At 46.7% G+C, this 21008-nt stretch overlaps 2 protein-coding genes across 5 annotated transcripts in view; both read left to right on the top strand.

Annotated features, from left to right (window-relative positions):
* Window positions 1-17817, top strand: part of WDR59 (WD repeat domain 59) — a 124575-nt gene extending 106758 nt beyond the window's left edge. Inside the window, exons 27-28 of one of the 4 annotated variants that reach the window (XR_009559875.1) lie at window positions 4376-4638; window positions 14318-14435. Coding sequence is in view for 3 of the 4 variants with exons in the window: in XM_060288287.1 (XP_060144270.1) it covers window positions 14318-14421 (104 nt within the window). In the remaining variant the exon portion in view is untranslated. Of the gene's footprint in view, window positions 1-3786; window positions 4299-4375; window positions 4639-12983; window positions 13063-14317; window positions 14454-17674 lie in introns of those variants that run through there. The other 3 variants (XM_060288287.1, XM_060288288.1, XM_060288289.2) reach the window with 3 other exon arrangements.
* Window positions 17818-17932: 115 nt separating this feature from the next.
* FA2H (fatty acid 2-hydroxylase) overlaps window positions 17933-21008 on the top strand; it is a 51404-nt gene continuing 48328 nt past the window's right edge. Inside the window, exon 1 of the mRNA XM_030863361.2 lies at window positions 17933-18398. Coding sequence (XP_030719221.1) covers window positions 18057-18398 — 342 coding nt within the window. The 5' untranslated portion in view covers window positions 17933-18056. The remainder of the gene's footprint in view (window positions 18399-21008) is intronic.

Raw genomic sequence — 21008 nt, 5'->3', positions numbered from 1 at the left:
GTGGATGGCTGAGCACCCCAGAGAATGGTTCTGTATCAAGGGCTCAGTGTTGTTCTCTGCTTCTGACCAGTTGGACAGTTGGTGGTCATAGCCAGGTCATCCTGGCTATCAAGTCCATATTTCTGAGTCCATGTGTAAAATTCCATCCCCGCCACTACGGCCACTTTGTTCATGAGCCCATTGGGTGATGACAGGAGTGGCTGGGGAAAGAGGCTGATTGGTAACCACGAAAAGGTCATCCCATCCACTTGATTATTAAAATCCTCTTTTGCTGAGTTCACTCTTTGGTGAGAATTCACAGGAGGCAAAAATATCTTCTTCACATTTTTTGCCCATTCGGAGAGGCCTCTCCATGTACCTCTTTCCCAAAATTTCTTTGTCCCCAATTTTCCAATCATGTCCCTTCCAAGTCCCTGACCATCCAGCCAAACCATTGGCTACAGCCCATGAATTGGTATAGAATCCCACATATGGCCATTTCTCCTTCCAAGCTAAGCGTACAACCAGGTACACTGCTAGAAGTTCTGACCCCTGGGAGGATTCTCCTTCACCATCATCTTTTAGGGATGTCCCAGAGAGGGGTTCTAGTGCTGCAGCTGTCCATTTGTGGGTGGTACCTACGTATCTACAGAACTGTCTGTAAGCCAGATCTGAGTCATTACTTCCTCTGTCAGTTGATGATAGGGAACTGCCCATGAAGCCATAAGCACAGCCTGGGAGAGACAAGACAGAGTAGCAGGGGTGGGACCACAGGCATTTGGGCCACTTCATCGTGTAACTTACTTGTGCTTTCAGGGCCTGCTTGGGCCAGATCGTGTATATACCAGTTCCATTTGATGATGCACACCCAACATTATGGCTTGGTGGGTCAGATAACACCCAGTTCATGATGGGCAGCTCAGGTCACGTGGTAACTTTGGCCCACGGTCAAGTGTTCAGTCTCCACTAAGGCCCAGCAGCAGCCAGGAGCTGTTTTTCTAAAGGAGAGTAGTTGTGTGTGGATGATGGCAGAGTCTTGCCCTAAAGCCCTAAAGGCAGTGCTGTGATTCACCCTTTCTCTGCCTTTTTGTTCTATTTGCTAATCATACTGGTAAGGGTGATCTTTTTTTTTTTTTTAAAAGAAGATGTTGGGGGTAGGAGTTTATTAATTAATTAATTTATTTTTGCTGTGTTGGGTCTTCTCTTCTGTGCAAGGGTTTTCTCTGGTTGTGGCAAGCGGGGACTACTCTTCATCGCGGTGCGCGGGCCTCTCACTATTGCGGCCTCTCGTTGCGGAGCGCAGGCTCAGTAGTTGTGGCTCACAGGCCTAGTTGCTCTGCGGCATGTGGGATCCTCCCAGACCAGGACTCGAACCCGTGTCCCCTGCATTAGCAGGCAGATTCTCAACCACTGCGCCACCAGGGAAGCCCAGGGTGACCTTTTGATTACCCTGATTAATCTTTTGATTGAGTAATGTGTTGTTTCAAATGCTAATCTCTTATAGAAGCACTCTTACCAGACACACCCAGAAATAATATTTTACCAGCTCTCTGGGCATCCCTTAGCCAAGTCAAGTTGACACGTGGAATTAACCATCCCGCATGGTAACTATTAGCCACATGTGACTATTTCCATTTAAATTAATTAAAATTTAAAATTCAGTGTCTCATTCACACTAACCATAGTTCAACTGATCACTAACTAGTGGCCACATATTGGACAGATACAGAACATTTCCATCCTTACAGAAAGCTCTAGTGGACAGCACTGCTTTGGAGGATGAAACCAAGATGTGAAAAAATTCTCTGACTTGACAGAGATCAAAGATAAGTCTGTGGAACCATCAAGAGAAACACTCTTCTCTTAAACAATCCCAGAGTAGTAGATAATGGCAGGATGATGGATGGAGGGTCAGGGAAGAGTGGTAATGTTTTTGAAACTTCAGCCAGCCTCCTCAGACATCCATATTCGGGTATGTATACGCAATTCCAATTCCTCTGCCAACACAATGATTATTAAAAATCTCCTTCTGCACAGCTTTCTTCTAGTGTGGAGGCCCCAACTTGTTTCTGAAGTTGCTAAACCTTCTGAGAATCTGATGCAACTATTATTCCCTGTCTCCACCCAACCCAGCCCATTTTTCTGTATATGAAATGAGGGACTGGGGAAAAGATTGGAAGATATGTTTGTAATTTATGTTCCTGTTTTAGGCAGAGTCACTTATCTGCTTCCAAAGACAAAATGAAAATGAATCTATTTTCTGGGAAGATGTGAGTAGATAGAGCCCATAAGTTGGAGTTTTGTGTGAGTGAACGATGGGCTTTTTGCCAATTCTGGTAGAGCTCCTATGGCCCTTTCTAGTAATAATCATTGCTAACATTTATTGAAGTGTTACTGTGTACCAGGCACTATGCTAATTGCTTTGCATACTTTATTTAATAGCAGTCCTCTGAAGAGATTACTAATGTTAACTTTTCTTTGCAAGTGAGGAGGCAGCCAGAGGTTAAACGCCTTTTCAAGGTCATGCAGCTTCCACCTAGCAGAACCAAGATTTATCCATCTGCCTGCAGAGTTTGTGCTCAGAGCCTGGCACTGTACTTTTTCTTGATCATGTCCCTGGTATTGTCTTTATTATTCTGTGTTGGGTTTCATCTATCTGTTATGTGTCTCTCCTTCAAGACTGAGAGCTTCTTTTTTTTTTTTTAATTTATTAATTTATTTATTTTTGGCTGCGTTGGGTCTTCGTTGCTGCGCTCGGGCTTTCTCTAGTTGCGGCGAGAGGGGGCTGCTCTTCATTGTGGTGCGCGGGCTTCTCATTGCTGTGGCTTCTCCTGTTGTGAAGCACGGGATCTAGGCATGCGGGCTTCAGTAGTTGAGGCACACGGGTTCAGTAGTTGTGGCTCGCGGGCTCTAGAGCACAGGCTCAGTAGTTGTGGCACACAGGCTTAGTTGCTCCACGGCATGTGGGATCTTCCCAGACCAGGGCTCGAACCCGTGTACCTGCATTGGCAGGTGGATTCATTTTTTTTTTTTTTTTTTTTTAGCAGGCGGATTCTTAACCACCACGCCACCAGGGAAGCCCAAGACTGAGAGCTTCTTAAGCAGAAAGTCAGTGCCTTACTTACTCAAGTGTGTAGTTGATTTTGGCGACCACAGCCATTCCTATTTTTGAGCTCTCCCCGCCACCACCACTGGCTTTGTAGAGTTTACCTCCCCTGTGACAGCATCAAAGGATAAGAAGCACTCTTTCCCTGTCGCAGGCCCTTAGGGTATGGACATAGGACCTAGCTTGGCCGATCACTTCTCCCACCTGGGACACAGAATCTTGAACTAGCGACACAAAGAGGATGATACGGTTAGGCCTTGTTCACGGTGATGGTGGTAGCATCCCGACCAAATGGTTTCTGCTAAAAAATGGTGTCTGTCTTTCTGCTTGCTGACCCTCCACCGCTGCCTTATTTCCTGTCCATTTCCCAAACCCAGTTCTCCTCCCTCCCATTTATTTCTTCCAAATATTCTTTTTGTGTGTGTAGCGTTGGTTTCTGCTGCTTGCAACCAAGAATCATTACTAACACGGTCAGCTTTGTATAACCAAAGGATGAGGGTAATGCTTTAGTAACTGTTTGTTGAGTGAATGAATGAAATCTCATAAGCTGTCAACATGTCTTATAGAAGGGTAGACTAAAAGGGGGAAGTAGGCTATAAGAATATAATATGAATATGCTATAAGAATATAAGTATGTTATAAGAAAGTGAGGTGGGGAGGAATAGTTTTCTTTTTAAATTCTTCTCCTTTTAACTTGCCAGATGTGCTTGCTGTAATGTGGAAGCTCTGACAAAGACAGGACGTGGGACAACTGTCATTCTTAAAAATTAAATTTTTAGAAAATTTTTTTTAAAAATTGTCATTCCAAAAATTTTTTAAGAAAATTAAAACTTTTTAATTTAAAAATTCTTTTAAAAAGTCTTTAAAATACAGTTAGAAAAGAAAATCCCTCTGCTTAAATCTGAGGTGCAGGTCTTCAGCCTCCTCTGAAGCTTCCTATAACTTCCACTGTGAGTCTCTTCAACAGCTGCTTTTCAAACACATTTCTCCCTGGTGGGAGAATTAAGATCTCGCATGCCTCGCAGCATGGACAAAAAAAAAAAACAAAAAAAAAAACCTCATTAAAGTTTTCTATAGTGATGGCATATTGTCTTGATAATATTTTGGGTATATTGAGTTACATAAAATATATTATTGAAATTAATTTCACCTGGTTCTTCTTATCTTTTTAATGTGGCTACTAGGCAATTTCAGTTTCCATTGGTGGCTTCCACATAATTTCCCGTAAAACTTTATTGGGTTTACACTTAACCAATTTATTGAATATCTACCCTGAACTGGGCCATGCAGAGAGGAATGTGTCAAGTACCACTGGAGTACACAGGGAGGAGAGCCGTGCCCACGGCATTAGGGAGGCCTTCAAGGAGGAGGTGGCATCTGCCCTGGTACTCACTCTCTTCAGAAATCAGCAAGACGTTCAAGGGTGTGGTCTCGCTGTGGGCTTTGCTCCCTTCGGCATTTTAAAAGCATGGAAGACAGCACCATACACCTCTACCCTATGAAAACCTGACAGCCACACGAGTCCTGGCTTTCCAGCAAAGGGTCAAATCAAGGTAAGGGATATTCTGATATCTGAACCTTAATCTCAGTTTCTGGCCTCATGTGCTTAGTATTAATATCATGAAGTGAGCAGTAGACAAACATTGCTGGAAAAGTTGTTTGCCTTTCAAGGACATCTAAATAATGATTTCTAAAATATAGTGCCAAGTAAAGCATACTGTTTTTTTCTGTTTGTTTACAAATTTACTACTGATTTAATATTCAGTTGGGCTTGGGAAGTCATCCTCAGCTGCGACTGTGATAATCTTTGAGCTCTAGGGGACGTTGAAATGACATTGCTAACCAGCCAATTTGCTCTATGGATTAAGAGTAGCTTCAGCCTGATCCCAGGGGAGCTCTCGGATGTGACATGTATCACTGAGGTTGTCCTTCCACACACAGCCAGAGGCAAGGGAGCAGGGCTGTTGTACTCCCACATAGACTAGTCACTGGCCACAGGCTTCCCTCCAAGGATGGTGCAGAACCTTCCAGGCATCTCCAGACAAAGCCGTGGTGGCCAGCCAAGGACAGGAGGAGGGTGTAGGGGTGAGCAGTTAGCAGCCAACACCCTGGAGCTGGAGGACAGGTGCATGCCCCAATGAGGGCATCTGGACGGGACACCAACAGTTCTGTCACAGTCACACTTTGGGAAAGACCATGGCGAGCCTCAGTCCTGCCTATGGTGTCTCCTGCGGCTGCACAAGAATCAGGCTAGTCTTTGGAGCACCTGCTATTACTCGCCTGGCCATTCCTGTTCTGGACTGTCATCATCTCTAAGATAGAGATACCTTACCAGACGAAGGGGAAATTTCATCTTACAGTTGCAAGACTACGCAGTCGGACGAATGGCTCTCATCTGTGTGAGAATTTTTTTAAAAAGACAAAAGAAGGGGCTTCCCTGGTGGCGCAGTGGTTGAGAGTCCGCCTGCCGATGTAGGGGACACGGGTTCGTGGCCCGGTCCGGGAGGATCCCACATGCCGCGGAGCGGCTGGGCCCATGAGCCATGGCCGCTGAGCCTGCGCGTCCGGAGCCTGTGCTCCGCAACGGGAGAGGCCACAACAGTGAGAGACCCATGTACCGCAAAAAAAAAAAAAGACAAAAGAAACCAGTGTTCACTAGCATAAGAAGCTGGCTAAAGTCACCAGGGTCAATGTTAGGACCTCCAGTAGACTCAGGGCTTCAGACTCAAAAACCAGTGCTTCACCACTGGTAACCACAAATATGATCTACTATCTATTTTCTGTGATTTTTGTTTTGTTTTGTTTTAGATTCCACATAGAAGTGAGATCATCAGACACCTCTTAAACTCCCATAGAGCTGTATGTCAGTTATATCTCAATAAAATGGAAAAAACAAACCCCCCAAACCCAATGCTTCAACAGACACTATGCTGTCTTCTAGCAAACCAACCAACCAGCTAGCCAACCAGCCAATAAACAAAAAGCCCACCAAAAATAAATAAACAAAAACCCCAGGGTTTGTCCCGCAATGAATGAGGTACGTAGTCAATAACACGTGGAAGAAAAAGATATTACCTTCAGATTTTCCTAGTATAAGCAAAATGCTTAGTGTTCAGAAGAGTGCTTGAGGGACTTCCCTGGTGGTGCAGTGATTTAAGAATCTGCCTGCCAATGCAGGGGACACAGGTTCGATCCCTGGTCCGGGAAGATCCCGCATGCCGCGGAGCAACTAAGCCCGTCTGCCACGACTACTAAGCCTGCGCTCTAGAGCCCACGAGCCACAACTACTGAAGCCCGCATGCCTAGAGCCCGTGCTCCGCAACAAGAGAAGCCCGCGCATGGCAACAAAGAGTAGCCCCCACTCGACACAACTAGAGAAAGCCCGCATGCAGCAAGGAAGACCCAGTGCAGCCAAAAATAAAGAAATAAAAATAAAATAAAATAATTTTTAAAGTACACAGTTTAATGCCTTACAGTATATTCATAAAGTCATGCAACCATCACCACAATCAATTTTAGAACGTTTGTATCATCCCCAAAATGGAACCCTGTACCCCATTGCCAGCACCCCCGAGTGGGTTGAATTGTGGCCCCCAAAGGTATGAGATTCCAGTTGGAATCTCAAAATTGACGTTTTTTGGAACAAGTGTCTTTGCAGAGGTAATTAAAGTAAGGATCATGAGATGAGATCATTCTGGATTAGAGTTTTTTAAACCAATGATGAGTGTCTTTATAAGAGACAGAAAAAGGAGAACATACAGAGAGAAGGCAGTGTGAAGATGCAGGCAGAGGCTGGAGTTACAAAGCCCAAGCCAGGAGCATCAGTGGATCGCCAGCCAGCACCAGAAGCCAGGAGAGAGACACGGAAGGGATCCTCCCTCAGACCCTCCAGAGGGAACCAACCCTGCCGACACCTTGGTTTTGGACTTCTGGCCTCCTGAACTGAGAGAGAATACATTTCTGTTGTTTTAAGCTGCCAGTTTTGTGGCAATAATTATGGCAGCCCCGGGAAACGAATAGACTTCAACCTCCCCCTCTTCCCCTGGCTTCTGGTAACCACCAGTTTATTTTCTGTCTTTAGAGATGAGCCAATTATTGACATTTCATATACATGTCATGTCGTCTTTTGTGATTGGCTTCTTCCATTTAGCATGACGTTTTCAAGGTTTATCCATGCTGTAAGATGTATCTGAATCTCATTTCTTTTTATGGCTGAATAATATTCCATTTCATGGATACACCACATTTTGTTCATCCATTCATCAGTTGATGGACATTTGGGTTGTTTCTGCCTTTTGTTTATTATGAATGATGCTGCTGTGAACATTTATGTGGAAGTTTTTCCGTGGACATATGTTTTCGTTTCTCCTAAGTTTCATATGGAGTCATATGGTGACTCTGTGTTTAACGTTGGGAGGACTGGACTGTCAGACTGTTTTCCAAAGCAAATACACAATTTTACTTTCCCACCAGCAATTCCAACTTCTCCACCTTCTCACCAACATTTGTTATTATCTGTATTTTTTTTAAAGCAGGCATCCTTGTCTTTTTTTTAAATAAATTTATTTTATTTATTTTATTTTTGGCTGCCCTGGGTCTTCGTTGTTGCACACAGGCTTTCTTTAGTTGCAGCGAGGGAAGGCTACCCTTCGTTGCGGTGCACGGGCTTCTCATGGCAGTGGCTTCTCTTGTTGCAGAGCACGGGCTCTATGTGCGTGGGCTTCAGTAGTTGTGGCACGTGGGCTCAGTGGTTGTGGCTCGCAGTCTCTAGAGCGCAGGCTCAGTAGTTGTGGCACACAGGCTTTGTTGCTCTGTGGCAGGTGAGATCTTCCCGGACCAGGGCTCGTACCCATGTGCCCTGCATTGGCAGGTGGATTCTTAACCCCTGTGCCACCAGGGAAGCCCTATCTGTATTTTTTTGATTAGACCTGTATCCACACCACAAGTCCCCTTGGCCATACACAGCCCTCTATGTCGACACCACAAGCCCCCTCACGGCTTCGGCTTCCTCACCACGTGTCCCTTTGGGCACACATGGCCTTCCATGTCCATGTAAGTCCCCTGGGCTAACACAGTTTACTGTGTCCACAGCATGGAGACCACAGTCTCAGGTATCCAGAGCCTTCTACGTTGACCTCACGGGTCACCTCAGGTACTAGACTCTCTACCTCCCTGCTACCATTTGCCTTCCAAACACAGAGCCTTCATGTCCAACACAGAAGTTGCTTCAGGTACACACAGCTAGCTGTGTTCACACAATTCTACTCAGGTACACAAGTCCTCTGTGTCTCCATCACACATTCCCTGGGTCACACACAGCCTTCTTTGCCCAAACCAAAAGTCTCCTGGTTACGGACAGTTTTCTGTGACCACACCACAGGTCTCCTCAGGTACTCAGAGCCTCCTGTATCTACACCACAATTTCAACTGGGTACAGCCACCTTCTGTGTCCCCCGGCGTACAAAGAGCCACCTATGCCCGCATCACAAGTCCCCTCAGGTACGCACAGTCTTTTTTCGTCTATACCACGATTTTCCTCAGGGACACACACCACAAGTCCCCTAGGTGCTCACAGCCTTCTATCCACACAGAAAGTCTCCTCAGGAGCACACTGCCTTTTGTGCCCACATCACACGGGGGCACATGTCGACACGTCTACCTCCACACCACCACATGTCATCTTGGAAACAAACAGCTTTCTTTGTATTTCTTTTGCCGTACCACACAGCATGTGGGATCTTAGTTCCCCAACCAGGGGTCAAACCCGTGCCCCCTGCAGTGGAAGCACGGAGTCTTAACCACTGGACCACCAGGGAGGTCCCCGGAACAAACCCTTTCTGCTTCCACTCCACATGTTGTCTTGAGCGCACACACCCTCGTATGCACAGCATGCATCCTCTTGGGGACACACAGCTTTCTTTGTCCACATCACGAGTTTCCTCTGACACCTACACAGACTCAGGGGTCTGCAGCAGACATCCCTTCGAGTTCACACAGCCTTTTTTTTTAACTACTGAGTCTCTGTGCCCTTGGGTTTACGCAGCCTTCTGTGTCCTCTATCCACACCACAAGTCCCCTCAGGGACACACCGTTTTCTGTGTCCACCCCACAAGTTGCATCACATCTACACAGCCTTCCACTCCCCCCCTCCACAGAATTCCCTCAGAGACACACAGACCTCCCTGTCCACACGCTAAGTCCTCTCAGAACACACACTGTTTTCTGTGTCCAGACCCAAGCCACATCTGGCACACACAACCATCTCTGTCCACAACACAAGAGCCCTCAGGTCCTTTCACCACCAATGTCTACACCACTGTTCCCCTGAGTACACAAGCCTTCTGTGTCCACACTACCAGCTCTCTGGGTACACATCCACATCCACACCACACATCTCGTGTCTATACAGCCTTCTGGAAACACACCACAGGTTTCCTCAGGAACACACAGCATTCTGTGTCCCTACTACTGATCCCCTTGGGCAGGTACACGCGTCCATACCACAAGTCCCCTCAAGAACGCAAAACCTTTCATGTCCACACAGTAAGCTCTCTCAAGTGTGTACATCCACATCACAGCTCCCCTCCCCACACACAGCCCTTTTCCTCCACACAGGCCTTCTCAGACACAGCCGTTTGCCTCTGTACCACAGGGCTCCTCACGGGCACCCAGCTTCCGCTCACACGCACACATCTTGGATACACCTGTGTCCACACCATGAGTCCCCTTGGAAGCACACAGCCTTCCACGAACACACCACAAATTTCCTCCCATGCTCCCAGCTTCTTGGTCTCAGGCTTTTGCAAGGGCTGCCCTAAGCAATTAATCACATAATATCTATAAAACTCAGGATGACTCAAGTTCATTGTGCTAGTACACCAGTCGCCACAGGCTGGTATTCTGATCAAGTTTGTTTTTATTTTATTTCTTTCTAGACCTACATCTAAACTGCTGGCTTCTGTGGCTTTTTCATGTCTGGAGACAATTCAACTATTGGTTAAGTTTAAACTGGCTTGTTCAAGCAGGTTTCCTATGTGATATTATCATCTTAAGTGGAATTGTATAATCAAATAATCGGGCATTTCAAGCTCCTCTTTTCAGTGCACCTTGGCTTTTTTTATTTTAATTAATTAATTTTTTTTTTTTGGCCTCGCTGCATGTGGGATCTTAGTTCCCTGATCGGGGATTGAACCCACGCTCCCTGCATTGGGAACACAGAGTTCTAACCACTGGATCGCCAGGGAAGTACCAAGTGTGCCTTGGCTTCTTATTTGCAGTTTGGAGGTTCAATGTTTAGAAGTTTCAAGGTAGCTTTAGAGGTTGGGTGGGAAAGCCAGCTGCCTCCCTCAGATGCTCTGGAAAGCCTTGAGCTCCCCAAATGTAGGGCCTTGGGGTCACCACTCATCCAGTTGGACCCAACGCTCTCCAGGCAGCACACTTCCTCCAATCAGATGGAAGTGGCAGGAAAGGAGCGGACACCAAGCCCCTAGAATGAGGATTATGAAGACCCTCACGGATCGGGCACTGGCTCCAGGACATTTCAGCGTCACCCTGAGGCAGGGATAGGGAAAGTCAAAGAGGAGACTGGTTCCGTCTTGCCCCTGCCCTGCTCCTTTTCTCACACTCTGATCTTGCAGCTCTGCCACGTTCATGTTGATATCATGTTTTCCCCATCACTGTGGACCTGCCAACCCACGTTGTTAATAGAGAATAATTTTCCTCACACCCTCTTAGAGAAAGAAAAGAGAAGATGGACTATGGCAAACTGATCTCCTAGACGGAGTTTGACTTTGGAACATCTTCAGTTAGGAAATAAAGCCAAACGTTTTCTGTAGTCAAACAATACTCTTGCCAGTTGGCAGTGAAAGCAGGAGAGAGGTGGTCATCCCGCGTGGTCCTTGTTTAGAGCGAGCAACAGAGGAGCTGTGACTAGGGGTCAGCAGTCTAGCCAGAAGGGCAAGAGGGATGATGCTTCCACACCCAGACCCTGGGGTTTGAGCTGGTTCTAGCGTTGTCATTTGTGTCCAAGCTTGGACTTGGGTGACTACTGGTCTGGGAACTTCCCCACAGTTACACAGAACAAATCCTCTCTCTAATCTCCAACCAAACTGAATCCATACCCCAAAGCCAGCCTCTGAATAGACTTAGTCTTAGAATATTCTCCATCAGTGATTCTTCCCGATATCCCTTTCCCACCCCCAACCTACTTATTCTGAACTTGACTGGCTTAGGTGTGCTAAAGCAAGTGCTAACAGGATTAAGCAGGTTTCTTTATGGCAAGGTGTCTCAGAACCTTTATTTATTTTTTTTTAAATTTTTTTATTTTTTTTTTTTTTGCGGTACGCGGGCCTCTCACTGTTGCGGCCTCTCCCGTTGCAGAGCACAGCCTCCGGACACGCAGGCTCAGCGGCCATGGCTCACGGGCCCAGCCGCTCTGCGGCATGTGGGATCTTCCCGGACCGGGGCACGAACCCGCGTCCCCTGCATCGGCAGGCGGACTCTCAACCACTGCGCCACCAGGGAAGCCCCTCAGAACCTTTAATATGCATTTTGGTCCTTTAGGAGGGGAACAGAATTGGCAGAGCTGCTCCCACTTATTTGACCATGAAACTTATTTCTTACAGATCTTTTTATAAGACTGGTGTGGGCAGGACATTATTATTAGATGGGTTTTCCAGAAGCAGGATCTGAAAGGGTGGTTGTTGTGCAAGAGATTTACTGAGAGAAGGGGCTCCAAAGAAACATGTAAGGCAGAGAGGGAAGCAGGATAGGGCAGGGGGTGAGCCAAGGAAAGACGTGAGTGTGGGTTCAGTGTAGCTTCAGCCTGATCCCAGGGGAGCTCTCGGATGTGACATGTATCACTGAGGTTGTCCTTCCACACACAGCCAGAGGCAAGGGAGCAGGACTGTTGTACTCCCACATAGATTAGTCACTGGCCACAGGCTTCCCTCCAAGGATGGTGCAGAACCTTCCAGGCATCTCCAGACAAAGCCGTGGTGGCCAGCCAAGGACAGGAGGAGGGTGTAGGGGTGAGCAGTTAGCAGCCAACACCCTGGAGCTGGAGGACAGGTGCATGCCCCAATGAGGGCATCTGGACAGGACACCAAGAGTTCTGTCACAGTCACACTTTGGGAAAGACCATGGCGAGCCTCAGTCTTGCCTATGGTGTCTCCTGCGGCTGCACAAGAATCAGGCTAGTCTTTGGAGCACCTGCTATTATTCTCCTGGCCATTCCTGTTCTGGACTGTCATCATCTCTAAGATAGAGATACCTTACCAGACGAAGGGGAAATTTCATCTTACAGTTGCAAGACTACGCAGTCAGGATGAATGGCTGTCATCTGTGTGAGAATTTTTTTAAAAAGGAAAAAGAAACCGGTGTTCACTAGCATAAGAAGCTGGCTAAAGTCACCAGGGTCAATGTTAGGACCTCCAGTAGATTCAGGGCTTCTGACTCAAAAACCAGTGCTTCACCACTGGTAACCACAAATATGATCTATTATCTATTTTCTGTGATTTTTATTTTGTTTTAGATTCCACATAGAAGTGAGATCATCAGACACCTCTTAAACTCCCATAGAGCTGTATGTCAATTATATCTCAATAAAATGGAAAAAACAAACCCCCCAAACCCAATGCTTCAACAGACACTATGCTGTCTTCTAGCAAACCAACCAACCAGCTAGCCAACCAGCCGATAAACAAAAAGCCCACCAAAAATAAATAAACAAAAACCCCAGGGTTTGTCCCGCAATGAATGAGGTACGTAGTCAATGACGTGGAAGAAAAAGATACTACCTTCAGATTTTCCTAGTATAAGCAAAATGCTTAGTGTTCAAAAGAGTGCTTGAGGGACTTCCCTGGTGGCGCAGTGATTAAGAATCCACCTGCCATTGCAGGGGATACGGGTTCGATACCTGGTCTGGGAAGATCCTGCATGCCGTGGAGCAACTAAGCCCGTGTGCCACAACTACTGTGCCTGCGCTCTAGAGCCCACGAGCCACAACTACTGAAGCCCGCGTGCCTAGAGCCCGTGCTCCGCAACAAGAGAAGCCACCGCAATGAGAAGCCCACACGCCACAACAAAGACCCAACGCAGCCAAAAATAAAATAATTAATTAATTTAAAAAAAAGAGCACTTGAAATGTGTGCATGTTTGCTTGTGACTAATTTGTGTTTATACTTACTGGCATAATTATAAGTAAATATTTATTGGTTTTCTACTGTGTGCTAAGTGCTGGAGATTCAAACTAACATGGGAATCATTCCCTGCCCTCGAGCACTTCCAGTCTAGTTAGGGAGTGAGGGTAATAGTACAGGACACTGTATGGCAAGGGCAATATGAGTGGGACAGACAGTAAAGGAATCAGAGGAGATTCTTTGGAGAGGTGGTCCTTGAATCTAGGGGTCAGGCCTGCCAGGCAGAGAGATAGAGGATCTTTCCATTTGAAGGAGGGTGAGGTGAGCCTGAGGAAGTGATTAGGGCTCGCATCCCAGCTTGAATTTGGATCGCATCATTTTTGCAAGAGGGAACATCCGACAGTTTCTGAGCAGGGTAATGACATGTACTTAGTTAATTTGCACTTCTTCTGTGGTGTTGAAGATGAATCAGAAGAAGCGGAACTTGAAGGAAAAGAAACTGTTAGGCTATTGCACTAGTCTAAGCATCAGGGGAGCATCTGAATTAGAGAGTGGAGTTCAATTTCAACACATATTTATTAAGCACCTACTATGTGTCTGAACCTCTGTGAGGAGCAAAACAGCAATGATGGAGGCAAAGTGGCCCCTGCCCTTGAGTTGCTCACGTCTAGTGGCAATAGAAAAATTAGCATTAAATTTGAAGTTAAACTAGGCTCCCAGCTGTATTCCTCACTAGTTCTGTGGTCTCACGTCTAATCTTCCTCATCTATCAAATGATGAAATTGAACCATATTCCTTCTCTTGGGTCACTTTTAATTCTATCCTTTCTACGATGAAAAGAAAATACAAGGTACAGAAGATGCATTTTAAAGGAGAAGCTTGCGGTATAGGTCTTGGGTGATTCTAAGATTTTGCATGTCAGGGCTAGGTGAGCTGTAGTATCGTGGACAGAAATAAGGCAATCTAGAAGGGTCTACTGACTTAAGAAAAAGCTTTTAAGACCTGAAACCATAGAATTCCTAGAAGAAAGCATAGGCAGTACACTCTTTGACATGGGTCTTAGCAATATTTTTTTGGGGATCTGTCTCCTCAGGCAAGGGAAACAAAAGCAAAATTCAGCAAACGGGACCACATCAAACTAAAAAGCCTTTGCAGAGCAAAGAAAACTATCAACAAAATGAAAAGGCTGCCTACTGAATGGGAAAAGGCATCTGCAAACAATATATCTGGTAAGGATTTAAATAGCCAAAATATACAAAGAACTCATACAACTCAACATCAACTAAATAATCTGATTTTAAAATAAGCATTTTTCCAAAGAAGATAATACAGATGGCCAACAGGCACAGGAAAAGATGCTTAACATCACAAACCATCAGGGAGATGCAAATCAAAACCACAACGAGATACCCCCCCACACACACCTCTTTGAATGGCTATTATTAAAAAAGACAACAAATAACAAGTGTTGGTAAGGATGTGGAGAAAAGGGAACCTTTGTGCACTGTTGGTGGGAATGTAAATTGGTGCAGCCACTATGGAAAATAGTATGGGGTTCCTCAAAAAATTAAAAATAGAACAACCATGTGGTCCACCAATTCCACTTCTGGGGATTTTTCCAAAGAAAACAAAAACACTAATTCAAAAAGATATATGCGTCCTTATGTTCATTGCAGCATTGTTTACGTTATTTACAATAGCCAAGGTTTAGAAACAAACTAAGTGCCCATCAATAGGTGAACAGATAAAGAAGATGTGGTATATATATATACAGTGGAATATTACTCAATCATAAAAAGAATGAAATCTTGCCATTTGTGACAACACGGATGGACCTAGAAGGTATTATGCCAAATGAAATGTCAGACAGAGAAAGACAAACATCATATGAATTCACTTATATGTGGACTCTAAAAAACAAAACAAATGAACAAACACACACAAAAAAAACAGAAACAGGCTTATAGATACAGAGAACAAACAGGTGGTTGCCAGAGGGAGGGACGGGGGATGAGTGGAATAGGTGAGGGAGATTAAGAGGTACATATTTTCAGCTACAAAATAAATGAGTCACAGGGATGAAGTGTACAGCATGAGGAATATAGTCAAGAATATTGGAATAACTTTGGTGACAGATGGTAAGTAGACTTGTGATCATCCTGTAATATATAGAAATATTGAATCACTATGTTGTACACTTGGAACTAACATATTGTTGTAGGTCAATTACACTAAAAAAAAAAAAAAAAGACGTGTACAAGAGTGTTCATAGCAACTTTATTCTTAATTGCCCCAAGCTGGAAGCAACTCAAATAGGTATCAATGATAGAATGAATAAATTAGTGTGGCTTTTTCATATAGTGAAATACTATACAGCCACAAGAATGTACAAATGGTTACCACACCTCAAAACATGGGTGAATTTCAGGAACATAATTTGAGTGAAAGAAGGTAGCTACAAAAGAGCACACCCTATATGATTCCATTAATATAAGGATCAAAAGCAGACAAAAATGTTCTATTTCAAATAATTGTCCAAAAGGTATAAAAGCTCCCTGCCCTGGTCACTTCTTTGGGTCTCATACCTTTGGGGTCCCCTTACATATGAAATTAAGTTTGTTGTTCTCCTATTAATCTTTTATTTCAGGGAGTGTCTCAGCCAAGAACCTAGAAGGGTAGAAGGAAAATTATTTTTCCTCCCTACACATCTTTATACAGTAATCTGAAAGGTCAAATTTCTAGAAATGGAATTACTATGGTAAGAAATGTTACAATTCTGAATAGATGACTAAATTGCTTGTTTAGGGGCTTCCCTGGTGGCGCAGTGGTTGAGAGTCCGCCTGCCGATGCAGGGAACACGGGTTCGTGCCCCGGTCCGGGAAGATCCCACATGCCGCGGAGCGGCTGGGCCCGTGAGCCATGGCCGCTGAGCCTGCGCGTCCAGAGCCTGTGCTCCACAACGGGAGAGGCCACAACAGTGAGAGGCTCGCGTACAGGAAAAAAAAAAAAAATTAAATTGCTTGTTTAACTTCAGACAATACGAGTTTAAGGCAACGGTGAAAAATCCAAATGCGGGTGGCCTACAGATACTGTCATCAGGAAGTACCTGAGGACACCCAGGAGTGTTTGAATGCTTTTGCACATGCAAGGTATTTAGAACAGAGTAGGTGTGGAAGTGGAGTGAGAGTGACTATGTATTCACTGCTTGAGAAAAGCAAAGTTAGTGACCTAAGGCCTCCCTCCAGGCCTGTTGGACAGCATTTCCATAGCCGACCCGTATACTCAGCCAAACTCTTGCCTACTCCCTGAGGGTGAGCCAGGAAAGTCTTGGGAAGGAGAGAAGGAAGGAACAACTCTCCTGGCCTTGGACGTGTCTGTAGTTGGGGTGGCCCCTAGGGCATCTCAGCTAGGCTTTCCCCCACAGCGCTGGCCCAGCATAGAGGCCCAACCCCAGAAGAGCATAAACAGGGGTGACCCTGAAAATACCTTTTGCTGAGAGAGACCAAGGCCAGTTGAATGGGGCAACCTCAGTACCAGGATCCTTTTATTACAAATCATGAGTTCAGGTGAGATCCCCAATTGCTGGGCAGTTAAAGTTGTGTGCAGTTCTCCCCTGTTATAAACAAAACTGGATTGAGCGCACTTGCTCTTCCCTTCCATCCAGCATGACTACCAGGCTTCACTTCTTTAGGTCCCTATTTCCCCTCCTATAATGGCAGCAGGATTCTCTGTTCGTCCCTCAGGATCCTCCCCAGAAGTTGAGACTAGAGTGAGGCAACTGAGGCAGCCATTCTGCAGGCAAAAGTTAAGGGTGTGCCAAAAAAACTCAGTAATCAAGATAAAGAATACTTTAGGGAATTCCCTGGCAGTCCAGTGGTTAGGACTCCGAGCTTCCACTGCAGGGGGCAGGGGTTTGATTCCTCCTCCCGGAACTAAGATTCTTTTTGCCGCATGGCGCAGCCAAAAACAAAACCAAAAACAATAAGTATTTTAATGCAGCATTTTAAAAATTCAAAACTAATGCAAACAAAAAAATCCATGATGAACAAAATACCAGAACTTACAGTGTTAAAGACGAGATCCAACCCTTCACTTTCACCAACCTGCCTCACTCCTCTCACTAGTCCTGGTTCCACTAAAACTTTATATACAAAATCAGGTGGCCAGCGCCACTGGCTGTGGTTTGCCAATATTCCTATTTTTAAAAATTCTTTTATTGTGGTAAAATATACATAATATAAAATGTACCATTTTAACCATTTTAAACTTTACAGTTCAGTGGCATTAAGCACATTCACATTGTTCTGTACACGACATGATTTTTTAAAAAATATTACATTAAAATATTGTGTATCGTGATTACTGAGTTTGGGGGCGCCAGAGGCCAGTGTCTCCCTTGCCTTACTCTAGTTCTCACGCTGCCTCCCCGACTCTTCACCCACTCCTGCAGCCTGAGGAAGGAAAACTGCAAGTTTCTCCTATAAGGCAGCAGCAGAAGAGTTATTCCGGTGGCGAACAGGCTATTGAGGACGTCCGTCCACACAGCCGCCGGCAACATGAAGACTTGCTCCACCCGCATCCTCCCGCCGCCTTTGCTCTCTTGCAATGAGACACACTTGGCTGGCGCTTCCTCTACCTGCCCAGAACCACCTGACGGAGGGCGGGCATCCCTTGGTCCGGCCCGCTCGGGTCGGCTGGGCGTCCTGCCGGCCAATGGGGAAGGAGCCCCTCCGGACACAGGCAGCGTCCTTAGGAGCGGCCAATGGGAGCGCGGCATGCAAATGAGCAGGTGCGGCGACGGCTGACCAGTCAAGGCGGCAGCGGCTCAGGGGATGTTAAGAGGCGAGCAGGGCAGTCGCGGAGTAGACACGCAGGCTTCGAGCTGCGAGCTCCCGTCTCCCGCCATGGCCCCCGCTCCGCCCCCCGCCGCCTCCTTCTCCCCCGCCGAGGTCCAGCGGCGCCTGGCGGCCGGCGCCTGCTGGGTCCGCTGCGGGGTCCGCCTCTACGACCTCACCGGCTTCGTGCGGCATCACCCAGGGGGCGAGCAGCTGCTGCGGGCACGGGCTGGTCAGGATGTTAGCGCCGACCTGGATGGGCCACCACACCGGCACTCGGACAACGCGCGCCGCTGGCTCGAGCAGTACTACGTGGGAGACCTGCAAGGAGACCCTCAGGTACAGCCGGGCCCGGGTGTCACACACCCTCTATTCCCCCCACCCTCCCCGCCCCAACTCGCCACTCCCCGGCAGGCCGCGTTCACCTGCCCTCTAGGAGGACCCAAGGTGACAGCCTCCGCCCTCACCTCTCTTCTCTCCAGGTAACAGGTCCCTGCCTACCACCACCCCCGCCCCAACCAGGAGTTTGCCCTTCCTCTCCAGCATTTCCCCTGTCCCTCCTCTATCTGCTACTTCTCCCACCTCATAAGGTGCCAGTCACCCTTCTCAGCTAGTTTGGATTTCCTGGTGCCACCCTAGTCTTGCACAGCGGCTTCTCTGGTTGCGTGGAGAGGCTGGCGCAGTGTCTTGGGTGGCCTATGTCCTCCCACCCCTCAGACCTCCCTTTATTCCTTGTCTTGCATGCTGGCTTGGGTGTCCAGCAGAGTGACGTGACAGGGGTAAGCCAGTTTTGCTGGGGAGAAGGGAGTAGCACTCTGGGCTGCCTGCTGCTGTGCACCACAGGCTCGTGATTGTATTTAAACCTCTGACTGATCCTGGGGTGGTTTTTGTTATCCCTATTTTAGGATGTGGAAACTGAGGATCAAGGAGGCACTGTAATTTGAGGTCAATTTGGAATTTGAGGTAATTTGAGCTAGTTAGTGGAAAAGTCAGGTGTGTCTGATTCCAAAATCAATGCTCTCTCCATCCCAAGGATCCTTGGGCCTGGGAGATGATCCTATCCGTTGGGTTCCAGGTAGGCTTGTGCCAGAGGAAAACCGACTCTTCAGGACTTCCCCAGGCCCAGCTGTAGGACTGGTGACAGTGAGGCCATCATGCTTGGACATAAACCAACAGTTGTTCCCTGCTTATAGCTCTTGCATTCAAGATGGCCCCAGCAAGTGCTTTTAGATCTTTGGATGAAAGGACTTGTCTCTCACTGTTCCAGGTGGCTTTTCACTAGGCCATCTTGCCTAATTCTTTAATCATTTATTCACTCACTCACTTGGTCCCTTAGTGATTGGCAGTACTGAGCTAGGCACTGAGGAGGTATCAATGGACAAAAGCAATACTGTCTTCATGGACCTAACAGGCTAATGAGGTAACATACTAATCCTACAGTAATTCTTCAATTACCTGGTGCTATCAGAGTATGAATCAGGGAGAGCTTTCTGAAGAAAGTGATATTTACCCTGGGAGCTAATCAATGGATAGGGCTTAAGCCAGGTGAAGTGTGGTGAGAAGAACCTTCCAGACAGAGGGAAAATAATGTGTGAAGGCTCTGAAGGGTAAGGGCTTGGCAGAGTCAAGGGACAGAAATAAAACCAATGTGACCAGAGGCTGTTGGGCAAGGAGAGGGAGTGGAAGGAGGCCGGAGATCAGCCAGGGCTGCTGTGGTCAGGTTTTGGGACTTGATTCTAAGAACAATGGGAAGCCAGGTAATGGATTCAAGCAGGGGTGTGGCATGGTCAGATCTGCATCTTTGGAAGAGCATCCTGGCTGCGATGCCAAGAAGGGGTGGAAGGAGCCCATGTGGGTGTGAGGAGACCAGGCGGGAGGCTACCCTATAGCCCAAGTGAGAGGTAACGGTGACGATGACCAAGGGAAAGGGAAGGTTGAATTTGGGATACTTCATATGTAAAATGGTAGGACTCAGCATTCTGCAGCGGGGGCCCAGTTTAATCTTGGAAGCTGATGTTAGGTGTCAGGTCATGATGAAGGGGCAGAAGGTTTAGCCATAGATATAACTGAAGCTGAGTGCAGGAAATGAGAGGTGGGAGCCGGAATACTAGAGACTTCCAGGCTCGTGATGGCTCATGGAAGCCATCCTACATTGTGACTGTGTCCTATAAACAGGAGCCTTAGGGTGTGGCCTCTCCTCTCAGCACCATCTAGAGCACCTCTCCTGGCTAGATGCCCTAGATGGCTTTACCTCCTAGCTCTGCTAGCTACCCAGCACTATGGTTTGATTTGGCTTTGTTTTGCTTTGCTTTACCTGACCTTCAGAGAATACTGAGTCTAAACTTGTTTCTCACCCCTGCGCTCACCTGTTACCCCAAAAGTCCCAGTGTAGCCATGTTTCAGGCATCCTTATATCTGGGCCCCCACCTGAGGATGTGGGAAGAAAACTAAAAATTAACACCACATTTACAAACCCATGGCCCAAACTTGACCAACGGCCGTAGTCACCCAACACTCCAGTTGCTCATCAGCTTCCGTCTACTATTCTGGAAACTAGTGTAGGGTTGTCTTTCTATTGGGGAAGAGAGGTATTCAGAGGAGAAATCTGGAGAAGATATCTTTTCAGAGAGAAACCATCTTCATAAGGGCTGAATGGAGAGAAGACATATCTGTTCTTCTCTCTGGTTAAGCCCTTCTGGCAACCCCCATGCTGCCTTCTCCACCTCTCCCATCTCCTCCTGCTGGACCAGGGATGCTGACACCTGTTGAGGCTAGAACCCAGCTCCTGTAGTGTGAAGACCAGAAGGGGCGTTGATGGGGAAGGGGAGTGTCATGAACCAGCTCTGTTGTTTGGAGCTCATTTCTGAATGGTGCCCCTCCTTGAAGTCCTTCTTCCCAAGTGTAGTCCTCAGCAGGGAGCCTGCTGGAGCTCTGCCATGAAATTCCAGG

Source organism: Globicephala melas, chromosome 19 (genome assembly GCF_963455315.2).
Source record: "Globicephala melas chromosome 19, mGloMel1.2, whole genome shotgun sequence".
Classification (NCBI taxonomy): Eukaryota; Metazoa; Chordata; class Mammalia; order Artiodactyla; family Delphinidae; genus Globicephala; species Globicephala melas.
Note: the sequence above shows the minus strand (reverse complement) of the source record. Positions and strands in the feature narration are given on the sequence as shown.